Source organism: Lampetra fluviatilis, chromosome 20 (genome assembly GCF_964198595.1).
Source record: "Lampetra fluviatilis chromosome 20, kcLamFluv1.1, whole genome shotgun sequence".
Classification (NCBI taxonomy): Eukaryota; Metazoa; Chordata; class Hyperoartia; order Petromyzontiformes; family Petromyzontidae; genus Lampetra; species Lampetra fluviatilis.
In genome coordinates, this window is record NC_136294.1 from 7,709,222 (window position 1) to 7,722,104 (window position 12,883).

Here is a 12,883-nt window from a genome sequence, read left to right on the forward strand (position 1 = left end):
GAGGGTTATTTGAACGTACGCACTGCGGATTCTGGGGGTGATATGACCATACTTCACCACGCTGGTCAGTGCGGGTTGGTGAAGGCGGGGAGCGTAGAAGTAAAGTATAACAATAGATGTTGCTGAACTCCAGCCTACCCCGCAAAACGCCTGCAGCTCATTGCATAACTGCACAAATATGGGCTTATTGAATTAAAGCTTAACTGTATATTGCCTTATGATAGATATACATGCAATGTATTAACTCTTTTACGTGCGACGATTATTTTATTTAAAGCAAACGCCATTTCACTCGTCGAATTAAATATCAGGCGAAATACCATCCATTGTGCAGTTTCTAACAATTTATAAACGCGCTGCGTCAACACGTGTATTGCTCCTGCACAGCAGCGCACGTTGTACGTAGTGGCTGTAGCGTTGTGCCACTGCGCCATATCAACAGAGCAGCAGGAACACGTCAACACAGGGTACGCGTACAGAGGGATTTGGGTAGCAAGGCGAGTGCATAATAACCAATCAGACCGGTTTTGGTAGAGCACCCGGGTAAACTAACCACATCGACTGCTGGAGGGTAGTCGGGTAGACAGGAGGGAGATGGATTAAGTCGGCAAGTGAATGCTCACCTTTCACAAGCTTAGCAAGGATGCAAGAACACAGCTATATGTGCTTTAGCTAAACCTCACGGTAGGCAGGTGCATGACAGCCATATATCTAGATGTCAGTAAGCTATAAGCGAGATAGTCCCGTAGGAAAGAGCGGGTAACCAGAGTACACAGGTAGACAGTGGCTAAGCAGATATCCAGGTAAGCAAGAGTGGATAAACAGTTAAACAGGTAGCCAATGTGGCTAAGCAGGTACACAGGTAGGCATTGGCTAAGCAGGTATCCAGGTAGGCAGTGGCTAAGCAGGTATCCAGGTAAGCAGTGGCTAAGCAGGTAAACAGGTAGACAGTGGCTAAGCAGGTAAACAGGTAGACAGTGGCTAAGCAGGTAAACAGGTAGGCAGTGGCTAAGCAGGTAAACAGGTAGGCAGTGGCTAAGCAGGTAAACAGGTAGGCAGTGGCTAAGCAGGTAAACAGGTAGACAGTGGCTAAGCAGGTAAACAGGTAGGCAGTGGCTAAGCAGGTAAACAGGTAGGCAGTGGCTAAGCAGGTAAACAGGTAGGCAGTGGCTAAGCAGGTAAACAGGTAGGCAGTGGCTAAGCAGGTATCCAGGTAGGCAGTGGCTAAGCAGGTAAACAGGTAGGCAGTGGCTAAGCAGGTAAACAGGTAGGCAGTGGCTAAGCAGGTAAACAGGTAGGCAGTGGCTAAGCAGGTAAACAGGTAGGCAGTGGCTAAGCAGGTAAACAGGTAGGCAGTGGCTAAGCAGGTATTCAGGTAGGTAGTGGCTAAGCAGGTAAACAGGTAGGCAGTGGCTAAGCAGGTAAACAGGTAGGCAGTGGCTAAGCAGGTAAACAGGTAGGCAGTGGCTAAGCAGGTAAACAGGTAGGCAGTGGCTAAGCAGGTAAACAGGTAGGCAGTGGCTAAGCAGGTAAACAGGTAGGCAGTGGCTAAGCAGGTAAACAGGTAGGCAGTGGCTAAGCAGGTAAACAGGTAAACAGGTAGGCAGTGGCTAAGCAGGTAAACAGGTAGGCAGTGGCTAAGCAGGTATCCAGGTAGGCAGTGGCTAAGCAGGTAAACAGGTAGGCAGTGGCTAAGCAGGTAAACAGGTAGGCAGTGGCTAAGCAGGTAAACAGGTAGGCAGTGGCTAAGCAGGTATCCAGGTAGGCAGTGGCTAAGCAGGTAAACAGGTAGGCAGTGGCTAAGCAGGTAAACAAGTAGGCAGTGGCTAAGCAGGTAATCAGGTAGGCAGTGGCTAAGCAGGTAATCAGGTAAGCAGTGGCTAAGCAGGTATCCAGGTAGTCAGTGGCTAAGCAGGTAAACAGGTAGGCAGTGGCTAAGCAGGTAAACAGGTAGGCAGTGGCTAAGCAGGTAAACAGGTAGGCAGTGGCTAAGCAGGTAAACAGGTAGGCAGTGGCTAAGCAGGTATCCAGGTAGGCAGTGGCTAAGCAGGTAATCAGGTAGGCAGTGGCTAAGCAGGTAAACAGGTAGGCAGTGGCTAAGCAGGTAATCAGGTAGGTAGTGGCTAATCAGGTATTCAGGTAGGCAGTGGCTAAGCAGGTAAACAGGTAGGCAGTGGCTAAGCAGGTAAACAGGTAGGCAGTGGCTAAGCAGGTAATCAGGTAGGCAGTGGCTAAGCAGGTATCCAGGTAGTCAGTGGCTAAGCAGGTAAACAGGTAAGCAGTGGCTAAGCAGGTAATCAGGTAGGCAGTGGCTAAGCAGGTAATCAGGTAGGCAGTGGCTAAGCAGGTAAACAGGTAAGCAGTGGCTAAGCAGGTAATCAGGTAGGCAGTGGCTAAGCAGGTAAATAGGTAGGCAGTAGCTAAGCAGGTAATCAGGTAGGCAGTGGCTAAGCAGGTAAACAGGTAAGCAGTGGCTAAGCAGGTAATCAGGTAGGCAGTGGCTAAGCAGGTATCCAGGTAGGCAGTGGCTAAGCAGGTAATCAGATAGGCAGTGGCTAAGCAGGTAAATAGGTAGGCAGTAGCTAAGCAGGTAATCAGGTAGGCAGTGGCTAAGCAGGTAAACAGGTAGGCAGTGGCTAAGCAGGTATCCAGGTAGGCAGTGGCTAAGCAGGTATCCAGGTAGGCAGTGGCTAAGCAGGTAATCAGGTAGGCAGTGGCTAAGCAGGTAAATAGGTAGGCAGTAGCTAAGCAGGTAATCAGGTAGGCAGTGGCTAAGCAGGTAAACAGGTAGGCAGTGGCTAAGCAGGTATCCAGGTAGGCAGTGGCTAAGCAGGTAAACAGGTAGCCAATGTGGATAAACAGATACACAGGTAGGCAGTGTGGCTACGCAGCGAGTCTGGCAGGTAGTGTAACTAAGCAGGTACACAGGTAGCCAGGTAAGCAGCGTGGCTAAGCTGGTAGCCAGGTGTGTCTCGCTCCCTCACCGTTCACGAGTCTACGCGTGCCCTCGTCCAGCAGCTGAGTGGAGAGCGCGTCTCCCATGTCTGCAGGACTTCGGGCTCGGTGTTGATGGGAGGAAGCCCTTGGCCACAGTCGCGTTCGTGTGCCCGACGAGCCGACCTGGATCCGTGGCGATGATCTCCGCGCTTTGTCTCTTCCCCCCCCCTCTCTCCGTCTCTCTCAAGTTTCTCACCTGGCCTCGCCTTACCTGCCCGCCTCAGCCAATCAGCGCTTCGCGAGGGCAGATCCTCATCAAACGCTCGTGCAACGCAGAGGCTTTGAGAATGGTGGATCTCGACCAAAGAAAAATCCCACGTCGACTTAAAAATACGTTTACTGGACAAGCGATAAAGAAAACTGTGGCGACAGCCTCGGCTGTTTAGCATTTAGGTGTGGGCATTGTTTTAAATCACGTACCCTAAATGCGACCTCTAAGATGGGTTGAGCCCGGACTAGTATTTTAGATAGGTGAGCAAAGAGGAGACTTGGCAGGTATTGTAGGCGTTGGATGTGAGCTTGGCCATGAGCTGGCAGGGCTGAGTGGTACACCTCGTGGTGTTTGGGTTTTTATTTCCACAGCTTACTCCGGTTTCCTCCCACATGAAGCCTCGTCATCAAACCGATTGTTCAAACACCACGCAATACATGACTCCTCGGAGTATTGTGTTTCATTGAGATTTCCGCTGGTAAAATAATGCACACGCTTAGGTTTATTTAAAGTCATTTAGACGTTGAATGTCTCACGTAAAAGATACTCTTGCTCTCAACGAGCCATCAGCTCGTTTTAAAGGTCGCTATATATGCATTTAGAATTTGTTTATCGCCGTACGTAGCCAGACGTGCTCGTCGGAGGTCGCTATTTTTTTAAATCCTCTATATTAAGTTCGCTTGCTTACTTGCTTACGACCGTGTAAATCTTGCGGTCGTTTTTTAACCCACTTCCCGTGATCCAATCGAGCTGACATTTTCCACACAGACTCGTTGTGCGTGACAATTAATGTTCGTGAAATTTTCTTCCAAAATTTTACACTTTTTAGGACAAAAATATTATATTTAAATACCAATTGCTTAATGCTGCCATGCAATCATCTGACCCATAGGTGGCAGCCATCTCAAGCCAGAGGACAAGAGGACTCAAGCCGCCACGCATATAAAGGATTTATAGTGAAAAACTTTGTTTTTACGGGTTATACTTGTATTTTACCAAAACCCACTGAACTACGTAGCTCGTTTTCAAAACGACCTGGCCACAAATGATAGCTCAAATAAAGTGGCTTATCACGTGGAATTGTAGAGCAGATAAATGCTCTAAAACGCATGTTTCTATAAATGTGGAGGGAAAACCGGAGGACCCGGGAAAAGCCACACAACCACGGGGAGAACATGCAAACTCCAAATATACAGCAGGCGCCAGGGTCGGGGTCGAACCCATAACCTCATGTATACCGGGCGAGGTAGTTAACATCTCGCCACCGTGTCGCCCTGAATGAACACGTGCAGCCCCTTTGTCAATCAACCGCTGGATGAGGGCTTCTCCATGCCATTCAGTCCGTGGAAGTTATTTACCGATGTCTCATACTCGCCAGTGCGGGATCGTGAAGGTGTGAAGCATAGAACCGGACTCTTACTGGTAGGAACCTCCTGGTTACACCAGCCCACAGGGGATTATTGTGTCCGTCCGTCCGTCGTGAAGGGAGGGGCTGGGTGGGGAGGGTGAGGCTGGGTGTGGAGGGGCTGGGTGGGGAGGGGCTGGGTGGGGCTGGGTGGGAGGGGTGGGGCTGGGCTGGGTGGGGAGGGGCTGGTCACCCCGTGGTGCCCTTATAAAACTCAACGTTTAACCTACTCACGCCGGCTTGTGCCCGCCCTCACAGTCGGGCATATTTGCGGAATACACCACGCCGCCGTTGACCCTGGCCATTGACCCTGGCCATTGACCGAGCAACCCAACGTTCCTACCAGCTCCCTCCGCAGTAATGTGTTTATAATGGAGGAATCCGATGAGCTATAATGCCCCTTTACACAGATGTCCAGTAGGGGCGGGTTAAGAAAATAATAAATGTTTTTCTTTACCTAGCCACAAATTCTAGCTGAACGAAGTGGCTTATCATGTCGAAACGTATAGCAGCCAAATAATCCAACAGCATGTTTCATAGAGGTGGAAGCAGAGAATCGCTGTACAGTTTAAACAACGAATTTTGATGCACTCTACTCTGCTGCCCACACAACGCAGCGGAGCAAGGCAGACGCACATGACAACGTGGCATGCAAAGAGCGATGGTCCCATACAAGCACGAGGCGCCAGACTGATTAGCTCCCAAGATCTGACGACATGGAGAGCGATGCAAGTGATTTCACCTCTATAAAAATGCATTTAAATCCTCAGCCAATTCAACACGAATGCCTATCGAGAAAGTGGCGTGCCAATATCGGCCAAATTGTATAATCATACCGTGGGAGACCAGTTACAATGTTATAAACCTGGTGAGCCGGGTTCGATTCCTGGCCATGACTAACATCAGTGACGAGCGCTGTCAAGAGCGGGTCAGGGGTCACAACCCACTCCAACCAGCGTGAAGTATGATCGAATAAGCCCCATAACTGCCAAGACAATGGGGGTGTGGGGCTTCATCAAGGGTATATTGACAAAGGGTGATACATTAAAATAGAAATGTATTTACATATGTAGAGGCAACCCATTTTTAATGGACATACACATAAATTCCAGTGCTTATTCCAGGGTATAATGTTCCAATGTTTTCAAAGCTGACCCCAACAGTTGTTTTGACTGCAATTCAATAGAAAAAACTGCACTGCCAAAATACTAAAACATTATTTTTTCTTCTTGGTTCTTTCGGTAAAGTCGCGTAGAATAGAAATAATAAAATAATACAAATAAAACATAATAAAATAATTCTCACGACGCTTCGGCCACAACGCAAGTAGCCGTCCTCAGGTGGAGAACAAGTCTGTCGAGGAAACAGAGTCTGAATCATTCATAAAATAATTCTCACGTCGTGAGAAAAAAATAAAATAATTCTCACGTCGTGAGAATTATTTTGTTTTATTTTTATTATTTTATTATTTCCATTCTACGTGACTTTACCGAAAGAACCAAGAAGATGAATCCCTGCAGTCACGAAAGCTTTAAATCGATACTAAAACATTATTTGGTGATAAGTGTTGTATTTCATCAAAATACAAAGCAGTTTCTTAAATGTCCTGCAGCGGTTTTGTGGGGCGTGTTGTTTACCAAGGTCAAGAAATGTTTGTCTTGCTGATTTATCCGGAGGCTGGAATGGTCTTGAACATTCTTTAGAGTTCAGACATTCTTTTATGGATTCCTCACTTTTAAAAAGGCACAAACTTTAAACTAAAATCTGTTAAGTGCCTGTCGGGAGGATGTATTGCCATGAGGTTCGTGACATTCAAAACTGTATTTCTTAATATTTTCAGTGTAATCATAATACGGTTTTGTTTACATTTTCATGACAAAAAAATTCAAACACCACATAAATCTTGATTTATTTCGTTTAAATATGCTGCGTTATATTAACTTAAACTCAACGTAATTGTTCCCCAATCACCACCGCTGCCTAAATAACACACCAAAACAAGCACCACCCTGCACCATTACTCAAGGCACTCCAGTGGTTGGCTGTCCAAACGAGTTTCAACAAAATACCGAAAATTCAGGCTTCAGTGAGTTTTTTTTTATCCATAAATAAACAATGCAAAGCCAGCTAGCGAACCACACACATTACGTAAACATCAGCAAGGGAAACAGTTTTATTCGTAACTGCCGTAATTTAATTCGGCTCGACATAAAATAAACAAATTGAGCCAGCCATGTCAAGGCCATGTCATGCATGGGAACTTTATAACCAAATTCCCAAAGCTTTGTTTTCTATCTTCATAAATTAGCCCACCAGTACTTTAGAGACATGATGGTGGTGTGGCTTGCCACGCAACCCTTTGGTTGATATTAATACATTGTGAAATAATGCTCTTGTTTCAGCAACACAAATTCCAATAGCTGAAGCGCAGAGGGTGGTCAGACCTCGACTGTGTGCTTGAATGCTCAGTGGGGCTGAAATGAAATGGGCACGTTCGTCAAAATGTTTCGCTAGCCGACTGAAAATGTACAAACACGGCATATTGCCACGAGTATACGAATCACGTGCGTGAAAAGTGTTTCGGAATTTCTGTTGTGCAATTGTTCGTGACAGCGTCTTTGCTGCATCATCTCAGGTTTAGTTTTTTGTTGATTTCAGCTTTTTTTTTTCCCCCCTAAAACTTGTCGATGTATTCTGGATGACCGGACAAAACGCGAATCTCATGTGAAGCAAGCTCCTCCGTGATCTTTACTGCTGTGCTATTGGCGTAGGCGACTCAACCCCCGTGCAGTGTGGAGATGAACACGACAGTATCCTGGTCCACCAGCTTATAGTCCAACTCCCCCTGTAACATATGCGCGCACGCACACACACACACACCTCGCCTCGGTACAACCATGACAAAGTCTGAGAATGCAGTGAAACGTGAAGATATAAACATGCACTTCTGAGGTGGCTAAGTGGCTCAACAGGCAGAGTGCTGAGCTGGCACCACTGAGGACCTGGGTTTAATTCCAGGCAGCCACCTGTAATTAAACTGGGTCCCCTCAAGCGTAGCGAGTTGATTATCTCAGCTTGGTCACCAATGAATGCACAAATCAAATTTGGTGCTGCACTTATTTTCACGAAATTCCAGCTCATACGACAAACAATACTCTCTCATATGCAGAACAGGGGGGACAATTCTGGCCTCAACTGTATGGACCAGAAGTCACGTACAGGGATCTCAAAAGGAATTCTCTGTGACATCAGCATCTGTGGACCATTCCCTAACACAAAGGTTTGTACAACTCTGCAAGAAGTATGAACGGATCCTTAATCTCATAATATGGCATGTATAGCACAATCGGGATGGAATTGGGGGGAAATTACAAGATAAATGTATCACTATGGGTAAAAAATACACACATTTTATGCCTTTTTGTGAAGGGAAAAATCCACAGGGTCTCATGGATTAAAATGACAATTATTTATGTTTACATGACAGAAACACAGGCTGGCAGCCAAATTAAGTGAATACTGCAATAGTGCCATTTGGGCAGTTTTCATAACAACCCAATCTATGAAGACTAAATGAAAAATTCAAATGTATGGAATTATCTTCATTCAAGTCAATGATATTGACCGAGTATTATAGTGTTCAATATTCTATTGTGCCCTGAAATTGCATTCACATAAGCATCACGAAAATTGCCCGCCTACTGCACCAGATATTGGCATTCGATAAAGCATTCCAAGCACTGATGCGTTCTGAAGATGACGTCTTAAAAATATGTAATGGGACGAGACTGTAGTGATAAAACTGACAAGACATAATTCACCATTTCTTGACAAACAATGCATTAACTGTTGTCACTAAAGTAAAAGTTCCGTGTAAAAAACACACCAGCCTAGGCGCCTGCAAACACTTCTAAGCGAGTGTGCATTTTCTTTGCCGTTTCAGAACCATTGCAGTTTTAAGCTGTGTGTGGATGGTATTATTGCAAACCGTACAGCGCATTTATGTGCCAGACACTTTTGGAATTTATTTTTGTGAATGGCCCCATTTGAACATAAGTGATGACGTTTATACTCGCGGTTATCACTTGCCTTGCCCCTTTTTTCATGGTTACATAAGAGCACTCACCAGCAGTTCCCAGTCGGCATCATTAATCAGCACGAGAATCCCTGGCCGCCTGTGCAATACAGACCAGCGACCAGTCAGCAGCAAGCACCACCATCAATCCACACAGCAATGTCAGCACAAGCACTAACTTACAGCACAATGCACTAACAAATACATGGGCACAGCCTTCTGGTCCTAGTGGTCAGCTTGCTCATATGTGTCTCTGCTGGCATTATTAATTCAAATTCAACCACAGCATCTCCAACAGGGCCATTATTAAAGGAAGATGCAACCCCAACAAAACAAAGAGTGCTTATTTTGCAGATACACACACCTATACTGTGTCCCAGGCTCTCTGACATAAGGTGAAACTTTATTTTGTTCAAAAGATGTTCTTTTTTGCATGTACATGTAATACCCATGTAATGCAATAATGTGGGAGACAGTACCCTTCTCGGGTCCCATCTATAACAAGTTTTCGTGTCACCCTAAACGCACCTAATACCACCATCTTGGCGAAACGGACGTCATTAATTCGAATCCAGATATGATCAGTAGAACTAATACAAAAAAAATCACTGTGGGCTGTCCATTACACAAAATTTATGTAATGTATTGAGTACCAGAACCCACAACCCAAACCCCACACCCCACTCACACGTTATCGCCTTGGATGAAGAGCTCTGGCCGCTCCTTAAGGAGGTTTGTCCGGATCCACACCAACAGCTGTCGCACATCCCCTGCAAACACACCGGCAGAGAATTGTCCCCTTATGTGTCCTACGAAATTAAAAAAATATTACGGTAAAATTGTCTAATTGGCATTGACGTTGGGGATGCTATTCGTGGATCCTCTAATCGATGGAAAAAAATCATGATAAAAACTCATCTCCTCCATGAAGAAAATTTGCAGAGAGGAGTTCTTCGCCGCACAATTCCCAACATTTGCAAACTTACATCAAATTGCACGAGTTGTTGTGGACCACGGCGGTCCCGTAAATTTTAGTATCCATGGGAAAGAGGGACGTAGATTAGAGATTTAATGTATTTAACATGTATAGTGTGTCGTGTCGTAAAATGGTCACTTACCTGACTATTTTACTGGGATGGAGACGAAGTCATAAACCTGGCCACCAGAGTTGAATTCCCAGCCACGACTAACATCAGTGACATGTACCATCTGAACCGGTCCTGGCCAGTGGATAGCCAAAGGGCTCTAAAGAATTACTATTATATACTACAAAGAATTGCAATTTCAGACACAGGTTTGATTATTTATTCATGCCAGGTGTAAGACCTGTACATATTTTATATATATTTTTTCTATGAACAGTAGTTTTGGACAAGCAACATTGGTTTTTCAAATTCCCAACAAGTCAGTCATATTTAACAAGTGATGCAGACATATGCTTCATTCTTGTGATAACATACTCTCATGACAATATTGTATATCAGTTTCAATCAGTTTACGAAGTGATTTCAAAATATATTACAACTTCAAAAAAGAATTTGTTTACACTACCACACACAAAATGTCCTGACACATGAATGTTTTAGCACACAGACATGTGCGGTTTACTGGCACATATTTGCATGTGCAAGCATGTAAAATTATTTGTGTTGTTAGGTACACATTGGTTTTACACTGTCCGACATGTAAAATGACAGGAGTGCCTTTGTAAAGGACCCACGTTGACTCACAAGGCTTTTCTTGTTGACTTAGCTCCACCTTGTGGGACTTGACGCCACCAAACAGCAGCTCGGCACCACCGCTGTAAACAGACATTCAGCAAGGCCTGCTACTGTCACTACACTCTTGCCATCACTGCAGCAGTGCTACCATACATCACGGTTTCCATAATTACAATACTCTCACCATAATTATAAAACTATGAGCCATCATCACAGCACCTTAACCATCATTCCAACAATCTTTACCGTCATCACAACACGATTAACATTAATATACCATTCTTACCATCAATAGATAATTATTACCATACCACGCTTACCGTTAACCTAATAGATAGGTTTTCATCAGCAATATAATCAATGATCCATATTTGTTTTTGGGTTAGGCCACTGAGCAGATGTATGCCCAACTCCTTGTAATTAACCATCCACCAACCCGACAAGATTGCCACGTATGGCGACAAGATTATAGTATTGACTTACAACCGCTGTTTAAAACTCCTGCTGTTGTTTTAGCCATCACAGTCACTATCCCTTGATTTGAAGCTTTCGTGACTGCAGGAATCTTTCGGTGAAGTCACGTAGGTATAAAAAATTTAATAAATCACGACGTTTCGGGCGCAACACAAGCGTCCGTCATCAGGTGGGACGCTTGTGTTGCGCCCGAAACGTCGTGATTTATTTTATTTTTATACTTACGTGACTTTACCGAAAGAACCAAAGAGTATGGAGTCACTATCCCTTTTTAATTCGGCCGGTCTCATCACATCTCTCCAAGCTAAGCGGGCTTGATATTGACAACTGTCCCATGCACACCAGGTTGGTATAGGCTGCGGGGATACGTGGTGGGCAGCAAAGGGCAGTGGCGCAACATGCATTGTTGCACAGTACTGTACTGTCGTTTTATGCTCCCACGTCTACGCCGCTCGCCCTCACAAATCCGCATCGACCAGCGTGAAGTATGGGGCCGTCCATAAATGACGTCACGCACCGAAGGGGGGGGGGTCAGACATTTGTGACGATGTGTGACGAGGGGGGGAGGGGGGGTTTAGAAATGTGACATCACGTAAAAATGCGCAACTTTAAATAAATATGAATCAAATATAATTGTTATAACACTAATTTTGATTAATTTTCACTATTAACTATTTGATTATTTTAATTTACAAAGGTCACTTTTTATTTATTCAATGAAGTAGCATTTTGCTTCTCCATGGGAGAATGTAGAAGCATACTTTTTTTAATGATTGTTAAACATTTTGATTCTAATGATTCTACCAGGGCTTTTCATTCTGTGAAATGAATGTGATTGTTATAATTGTACTCTCCATTTTGCTTCGTTATACTACAAAGTTAAGTATTTTATAGTTATAATTACTTTTAATATTCTATAATTATAAGAAAATTTCAATGCAATATTCTGAACATCTGCAGTTTTAGTTAGACGTTGAATATTCCCAAGTGAATTTTATGCAAAATTTCAGCTTTCCAACGCCTCCTTTTTAATGTTTTCTCCTACAACATCAGAGTGCAGCGTCACATTAAATACGCACTACAATGACAATAGTTTAAAGTGATTTGAAGCATGTTTTTTTTATTAGAAATATGGTTTTGGGGGGGGGGCGGGCAGAGCTTTGTGACGTCATATCTGAGGGGGGTTTGACTTTTTGTGACGCCGTGTGACAAGGGGGGGGGGTAAAAAATCGCGTGACGTCATTTATGGACGGCCCCTTTGGTCAACACGACGCGCGCCGACCAACCTATATCCAGCAGCGGATTGGCGTGGTGTGAACTACGCAAAGGTCCAGGCTCTGAACATATCACAGCTCATATGACTGTGCTTTTATATTTGAGTTGATGATAATCTCGGCTCTCATTTGATTTCATTGAAACCGTGGCGAGGCCTGGTTTGAATTTAAAGTAAACAAAGCCTAGGATGGGGGCGAGGGTAGGGGGGCGTTCAGACTAATCACTACATGTAAATTATTCTCACATTAGCAAAGTCGAAACGTTTTATTCTGCGGCATAAATTACGAAACATTTCAGGCGATGCAAACCAGCCACCACCTCCCCGCCGCTAACTCACCCGAACTCCACGTTGAGCGAGATGGGCGCGGCCATTGCTGCTGCAAGGACCCCGCCTGGGATCGGGGGCGTGGTGGAGGGGGTGCCCAGCGCGATGCCTGCCAGACGAACGCAAACGTCAATCATCTCGGCAAAGACAAAGATTTTATTTTTCGATTTAAAGCTTTCGTGACTGCAGGGATTCATCTTCTTGGTTCTTTCGGTAAAGTCACGTAGAAGGGAAATAATAAAATAATAAAAATAAAACCTAAAATACAAATGTTTTTTCTTTGTATTTTATTATGTTTTTATCTTCTTGGTTATTTTGGTAAAGTCACGTAGAAGTGAAATAATAAAATAATAAAAATAAAACCTAAAATACAAATGTTTTTTATTTGTATTTTATTATG

The 12,883-nt window shown here is 44.5% G+C and overlaps 2 protein-coding genes across 2 annotated transcripts in view; both read right to left on the minus strand.

Annotated features, from left to right (window-relative positions):
• Positions 1–3,165, minus strand: part of LOC144937920 (protein Niban 2-like) — a 46,949-nt gene extending 43,784 nt beyond the window's left edge. Inside the window, exon 1 of the mRNA XM_078865529.1 lies at positions 2,985–3,165. Within this exon, the coding sequence (XP_078721655.1) occupies positions 2,985–3,042 (58 nt within the window). The 5' untranslated portion in view covers positions 3,043–3,165. The remainder of the gene's footprint in view (positions 1–2,984) is intronic.
• Positions 3,166–6,520: 3,355 nt separating this feature from the next.
• Positions 6,521–12,592, minus strand: URM1 (ubiquitin related modifier 1). The gene is made up of 5 exons (XM_078865530.1): positions 12,496–12,592; positions 10,419–10,489; positions 9,377–9,458; positions 8,740–8,788; positions 6,521–7,458 (listed from the first exon to the last, which is right to left on the minus strand). Exons 1-5 carry the CDS (start codon positions 12,528–12,530, stop codon positions 7,390–7,392), a joined length of 306 nt encoding a protein of 101 aa, XP_078721656.1. The 5' UTR covers positions 12,531–12,592; the 3' UTR covers positions 6,521–7,389.
• Positions 12,593–12,883: the final 291 nt, after the last annotated feature.

Excerpts from the sequence above, each read along its gene's own strand:
- URM1 (XM_078865530.1), bottom strand. The coding sequence starts at position 12,530 with ATGGCCGCGCCCATCTCGCTCAACGTGGAGTTCGG. Across the intron at positions 10,490-12,495 it reads TCGCTCAACGTGGAGTTCGG|CGGTGGTGCCGAGCTGCTGT; the intron begins GTGAGTTAGCGG and ends GTCTGTTTACAG. Across the intron at positions 9,459-10,418 it reads AAGTCAACAAGAAAAGCCTT|GGGATGTGCGACAGCTGTTG; the intron begins GTGAGTCAACGT and ends GTGTGTTTGCAG.